General features: G+C 43.2%; 1 protein-coding gene across 1 annotated transcript in view; it reads right to left on the bottom strand.

The window, feature by feature from the left end:
• The window catches only part of LOC126470723 (uncharacterized), a 128,804-nt gene that overhangs the window by 17,741 nt on the left and 87,076 nt on the right, over positions 1-23,987 (bottom strand). The window contains exons 3-5 of the mRNA XM_050098726.1: positions 7,854-7,862; positions 3,142-3,259; positions 2,865-3,030 (exon numbers count right to left, since the gene is read on the bottom strand). Coding sequence (XP_049954683.1) covers positions 2,865-3,030; positions 3,142-3,259; positions 7,854-7,862 — 293 coding nt within the window. The remainder of the gene's footprint in view (positions 1-2,864; positions 3,031-3,141; positions 3,260-7,853; positions 7,863-23,987) is intronic.

Genomic DNA, 23,987 nt, shown 5'->3' with positions numbered 1-23,987 from the left:
TGAAACTCTTTAATACTAAAAAGTTTATATATCAACTAAATGATGTGAAATAAGTTGCCGCATCACGCATTGCTGAACAAGTTATCATTATTTGATGCCAGTTTTCCGCACCTTACTAATGTCGTAGACGAATATCTTGTGATTAGCTACAATCTAGCTTTTTAATTTCCTGTTTTTAGAATTATCTACGAACGACCTCACTTAAATAAAATAGCTGTTAAATATCCCTTTAATAAGTTTGCACTAACCTGAACTTGCGTTTGACATTTCATTTGTATATTTAGGGCGCGGTTAGATGCATTACTCTTATGTGAGAGTAATCTGTAAACAAATTTGTGCTTGTTTTACGGATGATGACTTAAATATGAAAATTAGGGTTTAACATTCCGTCGAAGATGACGCCATTAGAGACGGAGCACAAACATGGATTGGGGAAAACTGTCGAATAAAAATGGAAATGCCATTTTTTTAAAGGAACCATCCGACATTTGCCTAAAATGATTTTGGGAAACTACGAAAAACCTACACCTGCATGGCCTGACGGAGGACTGAACCTCGCAAAATCCCAACATTTGCGTAAAGTAATTTTGGGAAAATACAAGAAACGTAAATCTTAATGGTCTGACGGGGAACTGAGCCTCGAGTCTCCCAAATGTGAATCGAATGTCTGAATTACTGCGTCATGCCACTTCATAAGTGTAATTGAAAACTATACTGTCAAGCTTTGTGACTGGATGGATCCATAATCGGCAGTCGGCTGATACTCTTCCTTTTATAACAGAACGTTTTGTGATAACTCACCCAATCGTAAAAGGAAGACGTGTGCAGATTATAATGCAACGTACGAATCACAGAGAAGTTGACCAAAGACTATATTATACAACAGTGAATGTCAAAAACGCTGCAGGAGGATTTAATGAACAATACGTCACGGTCACATTAAAAACGCATACAGAGGTGACTACTTAGCGCCACAGTTTGGAGAGAAGTTCCAGTTATTTATGAGCCGTGATATACAGGATATTACGTGTGTTGCTGCTGAGAGGTGTTGATTAGATTGGGTAAAGATTGCCAGGTACACTTTTTATCGATGCCATACTTCGATATCGAGGAAAAATCGTAAATTTAGCCTCATATACGCACTTCTGCTGTATATTTACTTAGACTATCGGAATTCAAAAAATAGTTGAACGAGGAGGATATATTTTGTAACCTTATTATGAAACATTTATTTATGGTGCTGAGGAACCAGTGTAGGAGGAAGGAAGGAAGATTGGGTTTGCCGTCCTGTCGACACTGAGGTCATTAGACAAGGAGCACAAGCTCGGATTGTGTCAAGGATAAGGAAGGAAATGGGCCGTGCATTTTCAAAGCAACCATCCCGGCATTTGCCTGGAGCGATTTATGGAAATACCGGAAAACCTAAATCTGGATGTCCGGACGAGGGTTTGAACTATCGCCCTCACGAATACAAGTCCAGTGTGCTAACCACTGCACCACCTCGTTCGGTAACAAGCTAGATATTGCACCTGTAATGCCGTGTGCTCGTCTCTCAGTAGGCCATCCTCTGGCTCTTACCATCTCGTGCGATCAAGCAAGTAATTTCCTTCGTCCATTGGCCATCCATTCGCTTGACTACATGTCCCAAAAACATCCATATCAATAACAGGGTGACAATTATTGAACCATATGAAATGAAAGCGTCATTACTTCTGACCGGTTTGCGTTAGGAGTTCAAACTGCACGGTGGGTGACGGGGCATGATAGGAATTTGTATGCTCATGGTTGGTTTGGTTTAGCGATGAAGCCCACTTTCATTTGGATGGATTCGGCAATAAGCAAAATTGGCGCGTTTGGAGGACTTCGAATTCCCATTTCGCAATCGAGAGGCCTTTTCACTTTCAGCGGGTGACTGTGTGGTGTGCAATGTACGGTCACGGAATAATCGGTGCGATATTCCTTGATCACACCTTTTCTATCCCAAAAGACAGTCGCCATCACCTTCCTTGCCAACTGTCTTGTGTGATTTTTGTGGATTTCCTGGAAAGAGGCACTACAATAAACTCTCAAAGGTATTGCCAAACTCTGCACAACCTCAGAAGAGCAATACAAAACAGGCGCAGGGGAAAGTTGGCCTCAAAGATCTTGCTGATTCACGACAACGCCCGGGCCCACACGGCAAATGCCACTCGTGAAGTTCTCGAATCTTTCAAGTGGGAGTTGTTTCCACATCCGCCGTACAGTCCCGACCTGCCACCGAGCGACTTCCACTTATTCCCAGCAATGAAGAAGTGGTTGGCTACGCAGCGTTTTGATGACTACGCACAGGTTCGAGAAGAGGTAACCACGTGGTTGAAGGCGCAGGCGGCCGAATTTTACGACGAAGGAATTTCCAAGCTCGTCCATCGCTACGATAAGTGCCTAAATTTAAATGGCAACTATGTAGAAAAGTAGTATTTAAGTGTGGCTTTCATCTGTATATAATAAAAAAAATTCCAATACTTTATTTATTTTTAATTCCAAAACGTAATGTACTTTGTGGATAGCCCTCGTACCACAGGGAAGTGGAGCCGCCGCCGTTTATTTAGGACACATGTCTAATAACAGATGTCGCTGTCGCACATGTGCAGCACTTCCGCACGTCTGCACACTGTGCAGCGTTTGGCCGACCGTGGGGGTACGGCGTGGCGGCAGGAAGGGCCTCCGGTCACCCCTTTGTACTAACCTTGCCAAATCCGTTCCTAACAATCCCGACCCTGCGTCAGCACGGGACACGGCACCAGTGAAAGAAGAAAGGAGGAGGAGGTCGATTTACAGTCAATACGGCATTAACTTGAAGAGTGTAGAAGCTGGCGGGTAGCTACCTCTGAGCTTCTTGACCCTGGCGACGCTGGAGCGGCGGTACTTGTCCTCGATCATGGTGACGTAGCTGCACGGCTGGCCGTACAGGAGCGTGTCGATGTCCTCCTCGGCCGTGGCGAGGCGGCAGGCGGCCGGCGACGCGCTGGGCGACGGCGAGTGCGTGCGCGACTGCGGGCACGACGACAGCGCGCCGCGCCGCGGGCTGCGCGACACGTCCGCCGCCGACGAAGACGCGGACGCCGACGCCGCGCCGCCAGAGGACGGCCCCGCCGCCCCCGCGCCGCCGCCGCCGCCTCCGCTGCCCTGGCGCTCGTACCGCTGCATCGCGCTCAGGATCGACTGCCGCAGGTACATGAGGTGGTCCAAGTCCCGCCCCGCGTACTGCGGGTGCGAGTGCCTGCAAAAGTCACACACACTTCTAACAAACATTACACCCTCCGATGTGACGCTCTGTACTCTGTTCAGAGTTACACTACTGGCCATTAAAACTGCTACACCACGAAGATGACGTGCTACAGACGCGAAATATAACCGACAGGAAGAAGTTGCCGTGACATGCAAATGATTAGCTTTTAGCCGGCCGCGGTGGTCTAGCGGTTCTAGACGCTCAGTCCGGAACCGCGAGACTGCTACGGTCGCAGGTTCGAATCCTGCCTAGGGCATGGATGTGTGTGATGTCCTTAGGTTAGTTAGGTTTAAGTAGTTCTAAGTTCTAGGGGACTGATGACCACAGATGTTAAGTCCCATAGTGCTCAGAGCCATTTGAACCATTTTATTTGATTAGCTTTTCAGAGCATTCACACAAGGTTGGCGCCGGTGGCGACACCTACAACGTGCTGACATGAGGAAAGTTTTCAACCGATTTCTCATTCACAAACAGCAGCTGACCGGCGTTGCCTGGTGAAACGTTGTTGTGATGCCTCGTGTAAAAAGGATAAATGCGTACCGTCACGTTTCCGACTTTGATAAAGGTCGGATTGTAGCCTATCGCGATTGCGGTTTATCGTATCGCGACATAGCTGCTCGCGTTGGTCGAGATGGTTCAAATGGCTCTGAGCACTATGGGACTCAACATCTGAGGTCATCAGTCCCTTGGACTTAGAACTACTTAAACCTAACTAACCTAAGGACATCACACACATCCATGCCCGAGGCAGGATTCGAACCTGCGACCTTAGCAGTCACGCGGTTCCGGACTGAAGTGCCTAGAACCGCACGGCCACCGCGGCTGAGCAACCGGCACGTCACAATACGCCAGTCACTAGTCTTGATGAACTGTGGTATAGCGTTTAAGCTGCATGGGCAGCTGTACCTGTACACGCCATCCAAGCTCTGTTTGACGCAATGCCCAGGCGTATCAAGGCGGTTATTACGGTCAGAGGTGGTTGTTCTGGGTACTGATTTCTCAGGATCTATGCACCCAAATTGCGTGAAAATGTAATCACATGTCAGTTCTAGTATAATATATTTGTCCAACGAATACCCGTTTATCATCTGCATTTCTTCTTGGTGTAGCAATTTTAATGACCAGTAGTGTACTTTGAAATTGAATGAATACACTCGTGTTCTTACATTTCATTCTCCCTAACTAGCAAACTATTCGTTATACAAAGATGGTACTGGTATCAGTCATATTTACCGTACAAATTACTATCGTCATATATGATTTATACAGTACGACACGCATCGATATCTGAAGGGCATTGTATTGTGAAGAATCTGACACACTATAACCGTCAACGATGTATCAGTAGCTCGACGGGCTAAAATGACCATATAATATTTACATGATCTGAGGTTTTCCCGGCGTATATGGTGCTTACAGGGTTCTCGGATATACTGCCGGATCCAGTCTTCGATATTTCGGGGAATAATAGTTCCACCATCAGCAGGTGGTGCTGATGGAATTCTCGACGACTGGATCGGGCAGTACATCCGCTAGAGCCTTGGAAGCATCTCCTAACATACTGGAACCATAGTGGCATCGTCAAATGCTAAACACAGACTCAGCAGTCTGTTTTGAACAGTAGTGCTGCTGACAAGTTGATTCTTGTATATACTATTATTTATATATATTTGACGATGCTGTCGTTGAGTTTGTGTTTAGCGTTTGACGATGCCACTATGGCTCCAGTATGTTAGGACTTGTTTTTGTAAAACAGATCTGAAGATGGTAATTATATACCGAAACCGGTAATCTGATGAAAAAAAAAAAAAAAAAAAAAAAACCTGTGACCATAGACGTGAATAAATGGTCACTGTTCAATTCGCGACCATGTCGCAGCTTGTGAAACCTTGGAAGCAATGCAATATTTGTCTCCCTGTGTTGGAATCACGAATTGTGCTAGCTTAAGGGTTGTGAATAAGTGAAATATGGAAGTTTGGGCAGGTGCTCGGATAGCCGAAGTGGCTACGGCGGCCGCTCGCGACGAGCGGGAAATCCACGTTCGAGTGCCGGTTTGGCACAAATTTTCATGTGTCGCAAACAGCTGATGTCAATGTGTAGTCGTAGAAAGCGAATCTGTTTCGTAACAGGTTACTAAGACAATGTACAGGAAGTTCACGAAAATGCATTCCTGACTACTTACCGAGTTTGGAAATGTTTTCTGTTATTGAATTTAGGTGAACACGCTATGCGGACGAAATCTTTAGAATACATCACATATTCATGTGCTATGAATCATAACACTGTCAGAGATCTCTAACACGAGTTATCTGAGTTATCTCTCGAACACTGAAAGGGGGGAAATTATTACATATCTACTTAACCATCATGAAGATTCCTACTCCACATTTTATTCAAATGTTCAAATGTGTGTGAATTTCTAAGGGACCAAACTGCTTAGGTCATCGGTCCCTAGACTCACACACTACTTAAACTAACTTGAACTAAATTATGCTACGAACAACAGACACACCCATGCCCGAGGGAGGACTCGAAGCTCCGGCGGGAGGGGCAACGCGGTCCGTGGCATGACGCTTCACACCGTGCGGCCACTCCGCGCGGCTCATTTTATTCAAAGGAAGTCATAATTTATAAGTGATGTATTCGCTAATTACCATTATTACATTTCCAATTGTATGTTACATACCAAATTAAGTACAAAATGTCCGGTTTTACACCCTACTTCAATCGTAATATTTACAAGGGCTCTGTAATCTAGGGCTAAACATGAAGTATAACTCTCTGCTCGTGCGTCGGAATCTAGATCGTCAGCTGTTCGGTTTCATTACAAGATACAGGTCCCTAGATTTGCAATCGAACTGTTTTTACTTTTCTGACAAAACGTTCTATTTATTTATCACATACCAACTACTATTTACTCTACTCTAGTCGCTTACACAGATACTTGAAGCGGAGCTAACAACGTCATTACTTAATAATGTGATAATTTCCTTTACAGATATTCCTAAAAGTGCTTCATTCGTCCATGCTTTTTGCAAGATGCGCTGCGTATTATTAACGGTTTTATTCTTATATCGAGAGATGACTTTTTTAAAAATTCAGGCGATGGGTACTTTGACTACAGGCGAAAAATTTTCTTAAATATTGTGTGCCGGACCGAGAGTCGAACTCGGGATCTTTTCCGTTCGCGGGAAAGTGCTCTACCGACTGAGCTACCCAAGCACGACTCACGAACCGTCCTCAGAGCTTCAATTCTGCCAGTACCTCCCTCGTCTCCTGTCTTCCAAACCCCAAGAAGCTCTTCTGCGAACCTTGCAGAACTAGCACTCCTGGAAGAAAGGATATTGCGGAGACATGGGTTAGCCACAGCCTGGGAGATTTTTCCAGCGCACACTCCGCTGCAGAGTGAAAATCTCATTCTTAATTATTGGCAGCAATGTAAACTTTAATTTGGGTCCATATCAGTTCTGTTGGGTCTAAATGACAGTGATATGGTGGCAGCCCACTGGCTGTACTCTCAAATCGTTTCACCAAATCGTCGATTTCGCATCTGAAGAACAGTAGTTTACGTACACGCTCAAAATTTTCGAGATTATCACTTATGTTGACGCTGCAACGCTTAAGCCAATCAAACATCTCTTTATTTCGTTTTGCCATGGTAGGCATCTTGTCAGTAACAACAGAATGCTTATAAGAATTATGGAGAATAATTAACGACGTCGTAGCCACGTAGCGCGCACACCACTTTCTGTCGACTGATCTCGTATGGCAATCCCCCGACCTAGAAAACGACGCCAAACTTTTCCAATCACAACATTTGAAGCCGGCAGCTGGGGCCGAGCGGTTCTAAGCGCTTCAGTCCGGAACCGCGCTGCTGCTTCGCTCGCAGGTTCGAATCCTGCCTCGAGCATGGATATGTGTGATATCCTTAGGTTAGTTAGCTTTAAGTATTTATAAGTCTAGGGGACTGATGACCTTAGATGTTAAGTCCCACAATGCTTAGAGCCATTTGAACCATTCGAAATATTGTAGCACTTTTGCAACATCATTATGGAGACTTGGAAAATCTACCTGAGAGAAGCAATGTAGACGTCTTGGACAGTTTTCACATAAAAAGATTTGTAATTAAAACTTACACCAGCACATGCACAGGGGAAATTTCAACTGAAACGGAAAACGGCCTCCAAAGTAACACGAAAACAGATGTAAAACTGACAGTGTCCTCAAAGCCTTTATAAAACTGTTGGTGTAATTCTTGCGAGGCCACAATGAATTCTTCAAACCTCGCGCTTTCTTTAACGCCAATGAGCTTAGGAAACTGGATTGTCTTTGTCAGATTTTCTTTTTAAATGCATCTCCATCAAATGAGGTAGACGTTACCTTGCAGTGCCGTACTGTGGGCAGTGAACGGGCAAGCCCACTCAAAATTCGAAGTCTGCAATCCATTCCCGATGTTCTAATTTTCGTTCCTGCACTCCTTTTTCCTTCATAAATTCGACAATAGCGAGATTTAAATCGAAAAATCGTTCCAGGTGTGTCCCTTGACTTAACCAACGTACTTTGCCGTAATTGCTTCCATTGAAACCTGTTGCAACTGAAAGTAGAAGAACGGGCTCTTCTTCAGAAATTTTACGACTCGTACCATCAGTTTGTTCAAGTATTCCATGCTTGCAAATTTAGCTCTAAGTGCTTCTTGATGTAAAGAACAATGAATCCTGTCTGTCGATCGTTGTAATTTTTTGCTCTTTCATTGTCATGTTAAGTTTTTAATTCCTTTTGCATGATAGTATAATACCATTTCGTAGCAGATAAGCAGTACCCAGCGCTTATGCGAACTAAGAAGCCTCATCCCTCTCTTCTGTCATTCCCATCCATTTTAAGGGATTGTGACGACAGATCGCTAGACTGCCTCTTTTTGTGCAGACAGCTACTGGATCTGTAAACGTCCTTCATACCACAAACAAACATCGAAGGGTCAACAGCTCTGACACCACGATTCTGCCGAAATCATAGAGTTTTGCCAACCGCAAAATGCCGCACCGCGATCCTAAATGAAATGTGGCGCTGTTCCGGGAACTTCCGAGAAGGACCGAAGAAAGCCGAATGACAGGCCGGGCCTGCACACGCTGCGCGCGTGAAGTTTGGCACGCCGTGGACAGCTCCGGTCTTTTGTGAGTATTCACTTCAAGTAATAACCCCGGGCCGGCCGCAGTGGCCGAGCGGTTCTAGGCACTTCAGTCTGGAGCCGCGCAACCGCTACGGTCGCAGGTTCGAACCCTGCCTCGGCGTGGATGTCGGTGATGTCCTTAGCTTACTTACGTTTAAGTAGTTCTAAGTTCTAGGGGACTGATGACCTCAGATATTAAGTCCCATAGTGCTCAGAGCCATTTCAACCATTTGAACAACCCCGGCGCATGTTGTTTCAGTCAGCTAGGGCGCAGCGACACAAGCCGCTTCGCGAGAACTGCTTGAGAAGTTAAAGCGCGAGGAATTCTCACTGCACTCAAATCGCCGAGCCTCGCCATCCCATTCCTACCTCAGCGAGAGCAGTCCATCCACACAGGAGGTAGTTTACAAAACCGTCGTTCTGCCTTTGCTTGAATGTTTCTCATTAGTCTAGGACCCTTACCAGAAAGAATTGAGACAAGAAATAGAGAAAATCCATAGAAGAGCATCGCGTTTTGTCACAGGCTTGTTTAGTAAGCGCGAATCTGTAACGGGCGCACTTATCCAACTCCAAACGTAAACGTTACAAGAGAGTCATTGAACATCAAGTTTCGATTTCGTGTTAAGATTCCATGAACGTAGTTTTCTAGAAGAGAGAACCAATATACAGGATGTTTATAAATGACTATCGGGGTTTTAATGCTTTATAATATTTATTATATTAAACTTACAGTTATAAGTGATATGTCAAATGAAAGAGCAACTCAAACAGTTTTACAAAGAACCTTATAAATGTTCAGTGGGAGCACCATTTGTCCCACGGCATACATCAAGTCTATAGCCGAGTTCTTCCCAAACGTTGATAAGTGTGTCTTCAGCGATTGTAGCAACAGCTGCTTCAATCCGGTTTCTTAATTCAGGGAGGTCTGCTGGTAGTGGAGGCACGTACACACGATCCTTGATGAAGCCCCAAAGGAAAAAATCTCATGGCTTCAAGTCGGGTGAACATCGTGGCCATGCAAAGCAAGCCCTGTTATTGGGCCCCTTGCGGCCTATCCTGCGCTTGGGTACAGTGAAGTTCAACCAATTGCGTGCTTCGCTATGCCAGTTCTTGGTAAAACTGTTTGAGTTGCTCTTTCATTTGACATATCATTTATAACTGTAAGTTCAATGGAATAAATATTATAAAGCGTTAATAAATGGTTCAAATGGCTCTGAGCACTATGGGACGTAACATCTGTGGTGATCAGTCCCGTAGAACTTAGAACTACTTAAACCTAACTAACCTAAGGACATCACACACATCCATGCCCGAGGCAGGATTCGAACCTGCGACCGTAGCGGTCACGCGGTTCCAGACAGAAGCGCCTATGACCGCACGGCCACACCGCCCGGCAAAAGCGTTAATACCTCGATATTCATTTATAAACACCCTGTATTACTACCTTCTGTTTCTATTTCGCGAAAAGAACATGAATATAAATTTAGATAAGTTCGAGCTCACGCAAACTCTTACTATCAGCTGTTCTTTTGCGCACAATTCACGACTGCAACAGAAAGTCGGCAAGGTGAGTGTACCATCCGCCACACACCGTAAGGTAGTTTGTGAAGCGTAGATATAGAGGTAAATTACCTCAAGTAAAGTACCTCAACTCGGAGGAAACAATTGCTGCCAGAGCCTAATGGAACGGGAAATACCGCGTAGGTGACAGGGTTTGTCGCCGACTATTGCGGACAACAGCAGCGGATAGACAGACCACAGTGATTCAAATCACACGCCAGAAAGTTAGACCGATAATCGTTGAGTAGCCACTTCATCCAGAATTACCTTCTGATAATGGGGTACAGAAACGACTTCTCTACACGTATACAACCACTCATGGCAATTCATTAGATACAGAAACTAGCGTGGCGCAGGAATACCGCTATTGTACGCTTTAAACATGAAAAAATCGCCTGCATATAAGGCACACATTAGTACACACCGATGGCAGGGTATGAGTGTGTTGAAAACCACACGAAGCGATGCATCCTGCTTTCTAGCAGGGGTAGTTTGGCCAGGTGCTGGAGGTATTCTGATGCGAGGGATCACACAGAATGAAACGGGGTCCCTTATGTCTTCTATCGTCTTAGACAAACAATTCAGAAATCCACTACCTGATAATGTGCATTCCTTTGTTTGCCAACAACACTCTGGAAGTAAGCTATACTCTCAGCAAGACAATGTATCAGATAACCAGTACGTCTACATACATACTCCGCAAGCCACCCAACAGTGCGTGGCGGAGGGTACCCTGTACTACTACTAGTTTTCCTGTTCCACTTCAAATAGAGCGATGGAAAAACGACTGACTGTATGCCTCCTATTAAGCCCTAATTTCTCGTATCTTATCTTTGTGGTCCTCACACGCAATGTATGTTGACGGCAGTAGAATCATTCTGTTGTCAACTTCAAATGCCAGTTCTCTAAATTTTCTCAATAGTGTTCGTAGAAAAGAACTTCGCCTTCCCTCTGGGGATTCCCATTTGAGTTCTCGAAGCATCTACGTAACACTTGCGGGTTGTTCGAACCTACCGGTAACAAATCTAGCAGCTCGCCTCTGAACTGCTTCGACGTCTTCCTTTAATACATCCTGGTACGGATCCCAAACACTCGAGCAGTACTCAAGAACAGGGTGCACTAGGGTCCTTTATGCGGTCTCCTATACAGATGAACCACACTTTTCCAAAATTTTCCCTATAAACCGAAGTCGACCATCTGATTTCCGTACCAGAATCCCCACATGCTCGATCCGTCTCATATGGCTTTGCAACGTTACGTCTAGTTATCTAAACGAAGTGAGTGTGTCAAGCAGGACATACTAAAGCTGTATCCGAACATAACGAATTTGTTTTTCCTACTCATTCGAATTAACTTATTATTTTTCTACATTTGTAGTTAGCACCCATTCATCAGACCAACTAGAAATTTTGTCTAAGTCATCTTCTATCCTCCTACAGTCACTGAACTTTAATACCTTCCCGTGTTCCTCAGCATCAGATTGCTGCCCACCCTGTCCGCCAGATAATGTGTGTGTACAGTAAATAACAGTGGTCCTATCACACTTCCCTGGGGCACTCCTGGCTCCAGAAATGTGTCAGAATGCTTTGAGAGACTCTCTGCAGACACGATGGAACATGTGCGGCCAAGAAAGCTCCTGACCTCAGTCCCGGTGAGCACATTCGAGACGTCACCGGGGGAAATTTCGTGCCTTAAATCCATCTCCAACAAATCTTTGTAATTTGTGGGTGGCGATTAATGGCTCATGGAGCAGCTTTCTGTATCTCCTGATGACATGTCATCATGCATCAGCGCCTTTATCAGGACGAATTTAATGCTATTCACAGCTGAATAGGTGTCTCTAATTCTTTTGCTTATGAATAGCATTAGCACTCTCTTTACAGAAAGGAAACTCCCTATCGACTGGAATAAAAACGATGCAACCTCAACAACGCTGACACTGTCGACTCGCATTGTTATAAGCCTCTGTTAATACCCAGAGTAATGGCATTTGCACCTTACACAGCACATAGACAAGTTGAAAGTTGCTCATGCAGATGGAAGTAGGTCTTCACAGTTATCTTGAAACCTATAGTCTGCATTGCTTCCATAGCTACGGCAAAGTGTCTCCACATTGAACAAAATCGTTGGCAAAATGCTGCAAGCAACTGAGCCAGGTGTAACCCCATTCGGGAGGACGGCGATTCAATTCGACATTCAGCCATCTTCATTTAGGTTATTTATTTGTTTGGTTTTAGGTAGTATCCAAAAATTCACCAGCTACGTATGATTTATACATCTACGTTTGATGCACTTTTGAAATTTACTTACATTTTACATAAAAATATATAGACGGTTACGTTTACATATATAAACATTCAAAACAAAATGAAATTAAATATTGATGTCTAAGTCTAGTAGGTAGATTCCTATGATGTGATAGATCTTAATATCAGCGGTGGCCGAGCGGTTCTAGGCGCTTCAGTCCGGAAGCGCGCGACCGCTACGGTCGCAGGTTCGAATCCTGCCTCGGGCATGGATGTGTATGATGTCCTTAGGTTAGTTAGGTTTAAGTAGTTCTAAGTTCTAGGGGACTGATGACCTCAGATGTCAAGTCCAATAGTACTCAGAGCCATTTGAAGCATTTTTTTCTTAATATCATGCGCACATAAGAATACAGTAATGGTTGGAGGTAATGGAATCTTCAGCTGGTTCAATTTGCGGTATGATTTTCTTTGCTGTGTTCGTTACTTGGTGCACGGTGATATTACGTTATTGAAATCTGGTTCTTCTTCACTACGTTGCTACAGTGAGAAGCTTTTAACTTTCACTTTCTAGAGATGGCTACGGGTAGGTAACACCCATGACATAAACGCATTCTTTTATAGAGCTCTGGTGCCGTTTACTCATTCTGACCCTCTCAAACCACGGTTTCCTCGCCAGTTATGGCTGAATACTAGCATAAGACCTTCCTTTGTTTCTTTGCGATGTTGTCCACTCCTTATTCAATTTCTCCCATAATTGCTGACGTATTTTCCGTATAAAGTCATTAGATAGGAATCTCATTCCTTGGAATATGCCTTGACTTTCCAGGTAGTTCATCTTCCTCTCTTTGTGGATTTTAAGTAAGACTTCTTTAAGCAGGTTGTCTGCAGAACTAGTTTCTCCTTTTCTAAGTCTCCTACTTCTATACCCTTTGGTGTTCTTCGAGCAGGTGGCTATTGCCCTGCCGAACTGGCGTACACAAAGTGACTCAGCTGCCCCTACCGATGTCGTTTTATGCAACCCACAACGCCTAGTCATATGTGCCATGCAACACTTCTAGGGGTATGCTTCTATTGCGAATAGATTAGAGTACATACTCTGTCAGTTCGGTATTTAATACATTATTTACTTTACTGTTACGTTGTTTTAAGCATTAATTTAGCACTTCGTGACATCTGGTCACTAGGCATAACATATTAACACAGTTACATGGTAGACAAACAGAGAGAAATGATTCAAAGAATTGATGTTTTGTGAACAGACTGTACCTCCTGTCAAATGTGTTCAGAATCGTTTGCAAGATGTACTGAACATTAGTACCATACAGTAAGCCAGTAAAGGAATGTCTGCCTTATAGCGACTTCACACATTTGTTGGGCTACTTCAGACAATTTCTGTAGGGGCAGCTGGAAGCTGAATCACCCTTAGCAAATACACAGGGCGATTCAGCTGCGCTTAGCAATGTCGTTTTATGCAACCCCACAAACAATGTTGTTCAACAGTTTATTCTGGAGATGTGAAGCAAATTGACAATGTTGCAGAATAACTGGTGAAGTATATGACGACATCTTAGACTTATTGTGCAAATTTTGTTTATGAACCTACTTTAGCACATTAACATTATGAATCATATATTAATCTTTTCATTGGGTCATATATAGGAAAGTTGTTACTCCAACACTTCCCATCTTGATATCTCCAGTTAATTTCGTCGTTTCTGGTGGAGAAACATACTTCATAAGGCAACGTTTCTGAACGGTTTACGAAAGATTAAGTACTATAAATGGAATAAACTTACAGAGACATCCCAAACCTGTATGACTAAATTGATAATTAAAGTATGATTGGAGACACTGCGATAAGTATGGCTGAAGTAAGGTATATCTTGGTCCAAAAAATACTGCGTAACTTGTGGCCAATCCTCATTCGTCTTTTTTACAGCATGATTGCAAACAGCCGCCCAAAGCTCAGAGACGGATCTTGTATCGATCACGTGGCTTTCGTCTGTCCACCTACCGTTCCTGACACAGACATAGTGCGGGTTACATAAAACGACATCGGTAGGGGTAGTTGAATCACATTGTAGAAAATTTGCCAGAGTTACAAATGACTTTGTATATTCCACTCTTTCCCAAAGCTGATGTGCTATCTTCATCATTCGTCATGAAGTGCCCAACAGTGTTTCACACATAAACTGATGCTTTAAAGTTCCTGGATTTAAGCTTTGTAGCCACATTCAGGGAGAATTTTCCTAAATATGTAACTGTTCACCAATTACTAAAGTATTCAGACCGTGGGTCGAACACAGGGTAAAGATTGGAGGAGACCTCTTTTGTTTTTTAATTTATTATGGAGTCCACTGTGGCAGTAGTGTAAATGTCTGATTTTTTTTATTGTATTTAACTTAGTTTAGAAGTTATCATCACTCACGGGGATGGATATTAGGTGATGTATCACTGAGTGAAAGGCAGTAATGCTTCTCGAATTGTCAATATTTAAGCGAATGTAAATGGACGCTTCATTAGATACAGCATACCTCCCTGTAGAGTTTGATAATGGACAGTAGAAAGCATGTATCATTCCTTGTGGTGTCTTGGAGACGTCCGCTTACATTTACACATAATTTTCTTTTTTGCCAACCATTTTCTATAACAGGAAATGTCTGGTGGACTTCTTCACTGTTTGTCAATTAGAGAGAGCAAAATACCTTGTTCCCAATGAAGCTAGCTGCACGCTGATTTAGGTTTTCCGTGGCTTCCGTAATTAAAAGCGAGCCAGTTGCCTTTGGAAAGCACGCGGCTGTCTTCCTTCCTCTTCTTACATAATCTGAGCGTGTGCCCTGTCTGTAACGAGCTTGTCGTCGTGGACAGTTACAATATTCTTTCTTTCTTTCCTGAAACTTGTGAGCATAAGAAGTACTGTGAAGCCACGATCATTCCATGTAAGTTTCAGACACTATTAAACAAATTACATGCGGTATCATCTTGTTGAAAAATCCTGTCTTCTCGCGGGAAAATAATCATCGTGCATGAGTGAACATAAATAGTGAAGGAGGCCTGATTTTGACAGTCTACAATTTCTACAAAATTTTTACCCTCCCTCCCACCTGCACTGTAAGTCTTGTTAGTGTTATGGAAGGCAAAATCGGAAGTTGGCAGAACTAGCGCTCGTGTGCTACGGTAAAATTAGGATAAATTCAAATTCTGGCAGGAAATTTCAAAATTTGTCCTTTACGTCAACTTAAAAAGTTGAGAAAATTTTCAAAATACCTCACTTGTCCTAAGCGGAAACTGTCAGAAAATAACTCGGACCAGGCTTCAACAACAAACTCGGGTTTTCGCTCACGTGTTTGCGGGTTAGGGGTCTGGTAACGAATTTTTCGAATATTCGTTAATGTCACAGTTTTTCGTGAAGTTAGCCGTTGCCAAGTGATTGTAAAGTGAATTATGTCTCACTTCTGTATTTCGTGGAGTATTACCAATAACGTAGGGGTGTCTCCCAATAATCGTGGCTGATCGGAAAACTGAAACGCCATGTTTCGTGATCCGCGTCTCGTCAGTTTCGTATCAATAACAACTTTCGCTGCCGACGGAGCGGTGTATTCAGAAATCAGAGACGCGACACGGCCTGCTGCTCTCACAGGGTGATAATTATTGAACTATGTGAAATAAAAGCGCCATATTTCTGAACGGTTTTCCGTTAGGATGTTCAAACTGCACTGCAGGCCGCGGGCCATGACGGGAATTAGTATACGCATGTATGGTTTGGTTCAGCAACGAAGCACACTTTCATTTGGATGTGTTCGTCGATAAGAAAAATTGGCGCATTTGGGGGACTGAGAATCCCAATTTCGCTATCGAGAAGTCTCTTCATCCTCAAAGGGTGGCTGTGTGGTGTGCAATGTCCAGTCACGGAATAATCGGTGCGATATTCCTTGATGGCACGGGGACTACCGAAGGGTGCCTGACCGTTTTGGGGATAATTTCATCCCCATTTTCCAAAGTGACTATGATTTCGACAAGATGTGGTCATGTAAGACGGAGGTCGACCACATCGAAGCAGGAGAGCGTTTGATGTCCTGGAGGAGCACTTTGGGGACCGCATTTTGGCCCTGGGGCACCCAAAGGCCACCGCATGAGCCTCGATTGGCCGCCATATTCTCCCGAATGTTCCGACAGTTCAGCGGGTTATGCAGAATTTCGCTATTCGTCTGCGCCACATCATCGCCAATGACGGCAGGTATATCGAACATGTCATAACGTAAATCTGAATATCTGCAGTGATGTTTACATATTGAAAAAAGTGTGTACACGCCCATAGTTTGTAGCTAATTTACGTTCTTTTCATATAGTTCAATAATTGTCGCCCTGTATGTATATGTGACAGAGGGCGAGTGATGAGTCCAACATTTCGCTCCAGGAAGGACTTCATATGCGTTGTTAGTTCGCGTCCCGAAATGACAGCTGACTTTTAAACGCTCTTTGTGGAACTTTTAGAATGTCACGGTGACATTTAAAACAAAATGCAACTGCTGGAATCGAAAAGGAAGAAAGCTATTGCTATGGTTAAGATAAGAGAAGTCCTGCACACTGTGTTTGGCGTACCATTAACAGAAAATCGACTTTTTAAAAATAATTACGAAAATGGAGAACAAGGTGAAGTAGGAAGCAGATGTGCCACAACAAGTCAATACGTCTAATTACTGTAAGAAAGCCTGACTACGTTTGTTGGAACCATCTGTAGATAATGTAGTCTGTGTTAGAAACTGTTCTGTTCTGGTGCTAACGTGATATTAGCTGACAGACCTGTAACCAAACCGGTTAGATATATTTGTCGTAGATTAACAGTCCTATAAAACGTATATTCGTCACACGACAACATTGCCAATATCTAGTTTTTTTCATATATAGGTCCACAGCCTCATTGTAACTTCTAAATGATGAAACCATTTTAAAAACCACCGTGGGCAGTCAGTTTTATTATGCAAGATGCCTTTATTGCGCCGTTTACAGTATATACAGGGTGTTTCAAAAATGACCGGTATATTTGAAACGGCAATAAAAACTAAACGAGCAGCGATAGAAATACACCGTTTGTTGCAATATGCTTGGGACAACAGTACATTTTCGGGCGGACAAACTTTCGAAATTACAGTAGTTACAATTTTCAACAACAGATGGCGCTGCAAGTGATGTGAAAGATATAGAAGACAACGCAGTCTGTGGGTGTGCCATTCTGTACGTCGTCTTTCTGCTGTAAGCGTGTGCTGTTCACAACGTGCAAGTGTGCTGTAGACAACGTGGTTTATTCCTTAGAACAGAGGATTTTTCTGGTGTTGGAATTCCACCGCCTAGAACACAGTGTTGTTGCAACAAGACGAAGTTTACAACGGAGGTTTAATGTAACCAAAGGACCGAAAAGCGATACAATAAAGGATCTGTTTGAAAAATTTCAACGGACTGGGAACGTGACGGATGAACGTGCTGGAAAGGTAGGGCGACCGCGTACGGCAACCACAGAGGGCAACGCGCAGCTAGTGCAGCAGGTGCTCCAACAGCGGCCTCGGGTTTCCGTTCGCCGTGTTGCAGCTGCGGTCCAAATGACGCCAACGTCCACGTATCGTCTCATGCGCCAGAGTTTACACCTCTATCCATACAAAATTAAAACGCAGCAACCCCTCAGCGCCGCTACCATTGCTGCACGAGAGACATTCGCTAACGATATAGTGCACAGGATTGATGACGGCGATATGCATGTGGGCAGCATTTGGTTTACTGACGAAGCTTATTTTTACCTGGACGGCTTCGTCAATAAACAGAACTGGCGCATATGGGGAACCGAAAAGCCCCATGTTGCAGTCCCATCGTCCCTGCATCCTCAAAAAGTACTGGTCTGAACCGCCATTTCTTCCAAAGGAATCATTGGCCCATTTTTCAGATCCGAAACGATTACTGCATCACGCTATCTGGACATTCTTCGTGAATTTGTGGCGGTACAAACTGCCTTAGACGACACTGCGAACACCTCGTGGTTTATGCATGATGGTGCCTGGCCACATCGCACGGCCGACGTCTTTAATTTCCTGAATGAATATTTCGATGATCGTGTGATTGCTTTGGGCTATCCGAAACACACAGGAGGCGGCGTGGATTGGCCTCCATATTCGCCAGACATGAACCCCTGTGACTTCTTTCTGTGGGCACACTTGAAAGACCAGGTGTACCGCCAGAATCCAGAAACAATTGAACAGCTGAAGCAGTACATCTCATCTGCATGTGAAGCCATTCCGCCAGACACGTTGTCAAAGGTTTCGGGTAATTTCATTCAGAGACTACGCCATATTATTGCTACGCATGGTGGATATGTGGAAAATATCGTACTATAGAGTTTCCCAGACCGCAGCGCCATCTGTTGTTGAAAATTGTAACTACTGTAATTTCGAAAGTTTGTCTGCTTGAAAATGTACTGTTGTCCCAAGCATATTGCAACAAACGGTGTATTTCTATCGCTGCTCGTTTAGTTTTTATTGCTGTTTCAAATATACCGGTCATTTTTGAAACACCCTATATATCACATAACTGGCCAGATTCAGCCTTTGACCTTTTTCGAATGTCTGCGAATACAGTAGCAAAAAAGAAAAAGAACAGGAAAAAGGTGGGACACACAAGTGAGTATCATTAAGCTTTCATATTAAATTTGTTGTTGAATTACTTACATAGATTTGGTTAAGTGTGTGTCACGTTTAAAACCTGTTTTTTGCTATGTGAGGGCAGACAATTGTTCCCACACATAAACATATCTGTTACAAAACAGCATTATCTGAAGTTATACTTAGACATGCCATTATTCAGAGAGCCAAACTTCATCGAGTGACGGAGGCTGTAGTTACGTGACGTCAGCCTTGCATACTCGTCGTTAATTCTTCATGAAAATCTTACATAATCACCCTGCTGGTCATAAAAAAAGAGTTCTTCCAATCCAAAAAGACGAAACTGATAAAAAAACTAAGAATATTAGAAGCCATTGCTACAAATACGGAATGTGCCAGTAGAGGCTGAAAGTGAAACAGTTAGTAAGGAATAATGAAACTACGCTAGCTGCTGAAGTAAAAAAAGGAAATATAAAATAGGCTGTGATGTCAAAACGACGGAACTATTTCATTTATACTTGCACATATGTTTCGTATCACTAATGAATTTAGTGAGTTTCCATACCGACCACACGCTGAATAACATCATCCGTCACAAAAAGCATCAAGAGCTGCCTTTCAATCAATGCAGAATTTACAAAATAAATTGCCGAGATTGCTATAAATTTTACATTGGCCAAGCGGGGCGAAATTTTAACACACGGTTTAAAGAACACTTCAGACACAGTGGAAATATTTAGTCCATGTTTAGTAAGCATCTGAGAGAAAAAGCCACTCCGCACTAAACATAAACAAAACATTAAAAATTTTACACGGAGAAGATAAGGGTAAAATCATGGATACCTTGGAAGAGAAAGATGTACGAAAATCTGATAAAGAAGCCAGTACAAATGCTAATCAGCAGATAGGCTTGCGAAATAGAAGATTTTTACGCAATTTTATTCGTGTTTCGAGTTCTGTGCGAATTAACTAACAAAAGGGACAGTTTTATCGTCACGAAATCTAACATTGGTTACGGACTAGCACTGTGTTTCTGTGTAGGAGTGGTTTTTGTATTTTTAATGGCGACATGTACTGTTAATTTTAATACTTAATACATTACTTTAGGGAAAACGAACACATAAAACCATTTTAAAAGAGTCTTATCAGATGACTATTTATTTTTATACAGCTATAACGAATGTAAATGATTTTCGTATCTGACAGTACTGTAAACAATTTTAGCGTTGCGACAAATAATTTTAACGGTTCGCAGATTTGTGTGGCGTTGGGTTTATGGTCTAATGTAAGTGCAATGGCGAAATACAGTGATGGTATGCCGGTTTACGATTTGTTTGATGGAAATTAGTATAGAAACTTTTTTTAGCAGTGGAATATAGAACAGAAAATTAAAAAAAAACTTTTAACGAGATATTTAATAGCACCTCGGAGCATCCATGTAGCAGTAAAAAGCAACTGATTGTAATAATAATGGTGGTAAGCAATTTCAAAGTCCGTTATGTACGAATTTTATTATGTATTAACAACAAGTACCCAAATCTGTCGTCACGTAACTATATCTCCCTCTGCGATAAACTTTGACTCTCTGCAGAATGGCTTGTATAAGTAAAGTCCTTGGATGGTGTATGTTTCCCACAGTGTTGTAACAGGTATGTGTACGTACGATGAAACAAACATACCCATTGTAGCGCTAAGCGAATTTGCAAGGACCAGGAAGCCTTGCTGTCACCAGTGCTTTTACATACGTTAGATGTTGTATGATGTGTGCTTGGAAGCGGGTTGTGATGCGCAAAACCATATATGTAAACTTTTGATGTGTGTGTATGCGCGAACAAGTGTCTACCCTTGCATAGCAGCAAACGGATTTAAATGTGACACATCACCAGCGCTATGTAAGTAATTCAACAAGGATTGTAATATGCAAACATAATGGTGTTCACTAAGCTGCGTTACCTGTGTACTTTTCTTTTGGTATTGTATTCGCAGATTGAGCCTGGTCAGTAATGTTATTTATATACATGGCGCACTAAAGGCATTTTGCATAATAAAACTGATAGGCTACGCTGGTTTTTAAAATGGTTTCATCATTTGGAATTAGTCATTATCTCTTCTCTTTCCAATGTGTCTTGCCAACTTGTCAATATACTTTCATTTTGCGAACAACAAAATGTCTGTTCAAATGTCTGTGAATTCCTAAGGGACCAAACTGCTGAGGTCATCGGTCCCTTGACTTACACACTACTTAAACGAACTTATGCTAAGAACAACACACCATCCCCGAGGGAGGACTCGAACCTCCGGTTGCGAAGAACAAAACTGACTCATCTGATAAGGCTTCTCTGTGTCACTCAGTAATAAGCCCAGTTTCGGTAAATAGAACATTGTATGTATTGTGTATTTAAACTGGGGACCTAACCCAGGGTTATTGTGCGGTTCGGCTTCGCCCCCCAGTGGACACCCCCCCCCCCCCCCCTCCGGGAACAACATTTCATACCAGACGAGTGAAACCCCAAATGTTTACGTGGTAGAATAATTATAGAGTACGCGTACGTGGAGAAAGTGTTTGCGCAGCAATCGCCGACATAGTGTAACTGAGGAGGAATCAGGGAAACCAGCCTGCATTCGCCGAGGTAGATGAAAAACCGCCTTAAAAACAATCCACAGACTGGCCGGCGCACCGGCTGCAGACTCGACACGAATATAAGCAACATCGGTACTGGTCGCGAAACCAAAGTTTAATGTGTATGACATGTTAAACCTGTAGATCGAAGCACCAAAAATACTTATTTCATTGTAGTAGACATACATGAATGTCAAAGTTCATAAGTTCATGTTGTTCATGCTTCTTTTTGTAAGTGATGTTGCAGTGATTTTTCTTTTCCTGTTATTTAGTTTGAGTGGATTATCAGTAGTTAATGTTCCAGCACATTTTGCAGTATTAGCCAATTCCACAGTATCTCGAAACTGTCGATGACTTTTTTTAAGTAATACATTTTTTAAAAGTATTTTCACGTCGACGAACAACGTCAGTGAGGCACACCGGTCCTCGACACTAACCCGCCGGGCGGATTCATGACATTGCCACATTCCACATAACAATGCCGACCCCGTAGAGATCGGGAGAAGGCTAGAAATAAAAGAAGTAAATGAGGTGTGTCAGTGTCTAATGTTAATAGAAGTTATGCGAGGCACCAATACTCTTGTGTTTCAATAGCTGTTGGTTTTTGAATCAACCGTTATTTAAATTGAAGCTATTTGCTTGCTCTGCTGTCCTGCTATAGGACCTCAGCGCCTAGTACACTCCTCCACTATCTCACGACAAGCATCATCCCAGTGTGCTGGAGAGGCGTCAGGTTTAGGTCAAAGGGTTCATCTTTTGAAAAGGCTTCCTCTGCTGCCTCTTCGATGTAGTTCGTAAAATTCATCTAGCACTTAGCATGAATAGGTAAAGGAGTAGATTAAGCGCCATACTGTCATGATGTCCTCACATCCGACTTCGCCAGGTAATTTTCCGGTCCTGTTATCTAAATCTGATATACAGGGTGAAAAGTATTTAAACCGACAAACTCTGGGAGGTTGTAGGGGACATCAAAACAAATATTTTTCCCTAATGTCATTTTTTGCCATAAGGAGTATTTAAACCGGTAGAGGAACTGTGCTCTGGGTGGATAACAACTGGTTCCAGGTTGTGGACACACTGTAAGTGAAATGGACGTAACAATTGCTCTCGAAGGACTGTTCCTACATTCATCTGATTCGTCCCCATGTTACATGCAATTGCACGAGTGCTGATTGAAAGATCTCGCTCCACATGCTGCAAAACAGCTTCCTCAAATTTCAGCGTTCTTACCGTGCGACGATGTCCCTGTCCAGATAATCATCTAAATGACCCGGTCTCAAGCAGACGTTGGTACACAGCAGCAAAGGTCGTATGATCCGGGATACGGCGATTAGGATATTGTTGTTGATAAACCCGCTGTGCAGCTCGTCCGTTGTGGTGCGCTACGCAGTACGCACCAACCATATCAGTGTACTCACTCCAGGTGTGAGACAATGCACTACTACATTGGTGGACAGCAGTTGCCTGCAACTGAAGAGCGTAATACGCCCTCCACCGGTTTAAATAATCCTCATAGGAAAAAATGACATTAGGGAAAAATATTTGTTTTGATGTCCCCTGCAACCTCCCAGAGTTTGTCGGTTTAAATACTTTTCACCCTGTAGATTCAGGGCTGTGCGAGTTCGTTGTACTCTAAGATTAATGTAGGATGTTCCAGCGCATTCTTAGTGTTCCTCAACTGATTTTTCGTGACAGTTGCAATCTGTGAACCGGAATTACGTTCCAACAATTGTCCGTCATGTGCAAGGTTACGCCGATTTCTGCGCTGATAAATCGACATGCGATAATAAGTGGGCTGTGGAACACTTGACGCTGCTGATCGAAGGTGAGCATCAACCGAAAACGTTATCCTGTCTCACGAATGGTATCGTACCTACGGGATGTGAAGTGGCTGGCTCTTAGCACTATGGGACTCAACTGCTGTGGTCATCAGTCCCCTAGAACTTAGAACTACTTAAACCTAGCTAACCTAAGGACATCACACACATCCATGCCCGAGGCAGGATTCGAACCTGCGACCGTAGCAGTCGCACGGTTCCGGACTGCGCGCCTAGAACCGCGAGACCACCGCGGCCAGCAATGTGAAGTATTCATCAGGTTTGACCTGTATCTCCGACATTGTTCTTCCACGTATTTGATACGTGCGTAGAAAGTGGAAAATCCCGACGCTATTACTCTTAGTGGAGCGTGTTTTCCGCTCATTATATTCTCAGGTGTTTCTGGCATTACATAGATCGCTTTGATCCATTGATACTACTGCAGGATGTTATATAGACTTGCTATCTGGCAGTCTGCCAAAGAGAGACTTACTGAACCACATGCGCATTTTCTAAGCGCTTCAATAATATAACTGTCCTTAACCGCCACAAATGTCTAGTATTGATGGGTAAGGGTACCTATTTAGGTATGCTCTGCCTACTATATCTGCATCTACACACACACACACACACACACACACACACACACACACACACAGAAC

The sequence above is a fragment of the Schistocerca serialis genome, chromosome 3, assembly GCF_023864345.2.
Source record: "Schistocerca serialis cubense isolate TAMUIC-IGC-003099 chromosome 3, iqSchSeri2.2, whole genome shotgun sequence".
NCBI classification, from domain to species: domain Eukaryota; kingdom Metazoa; phylum Arthropoda; class Insecta; order Orthoptera; family Acrididae; genus Schistocerca; species Schistocerca serialis.
The sequence above is the reverse complement of the archived record's forward strand: the minus strand, read 5'-3'. Positions and strand labels throughout refer to the sequence as shown.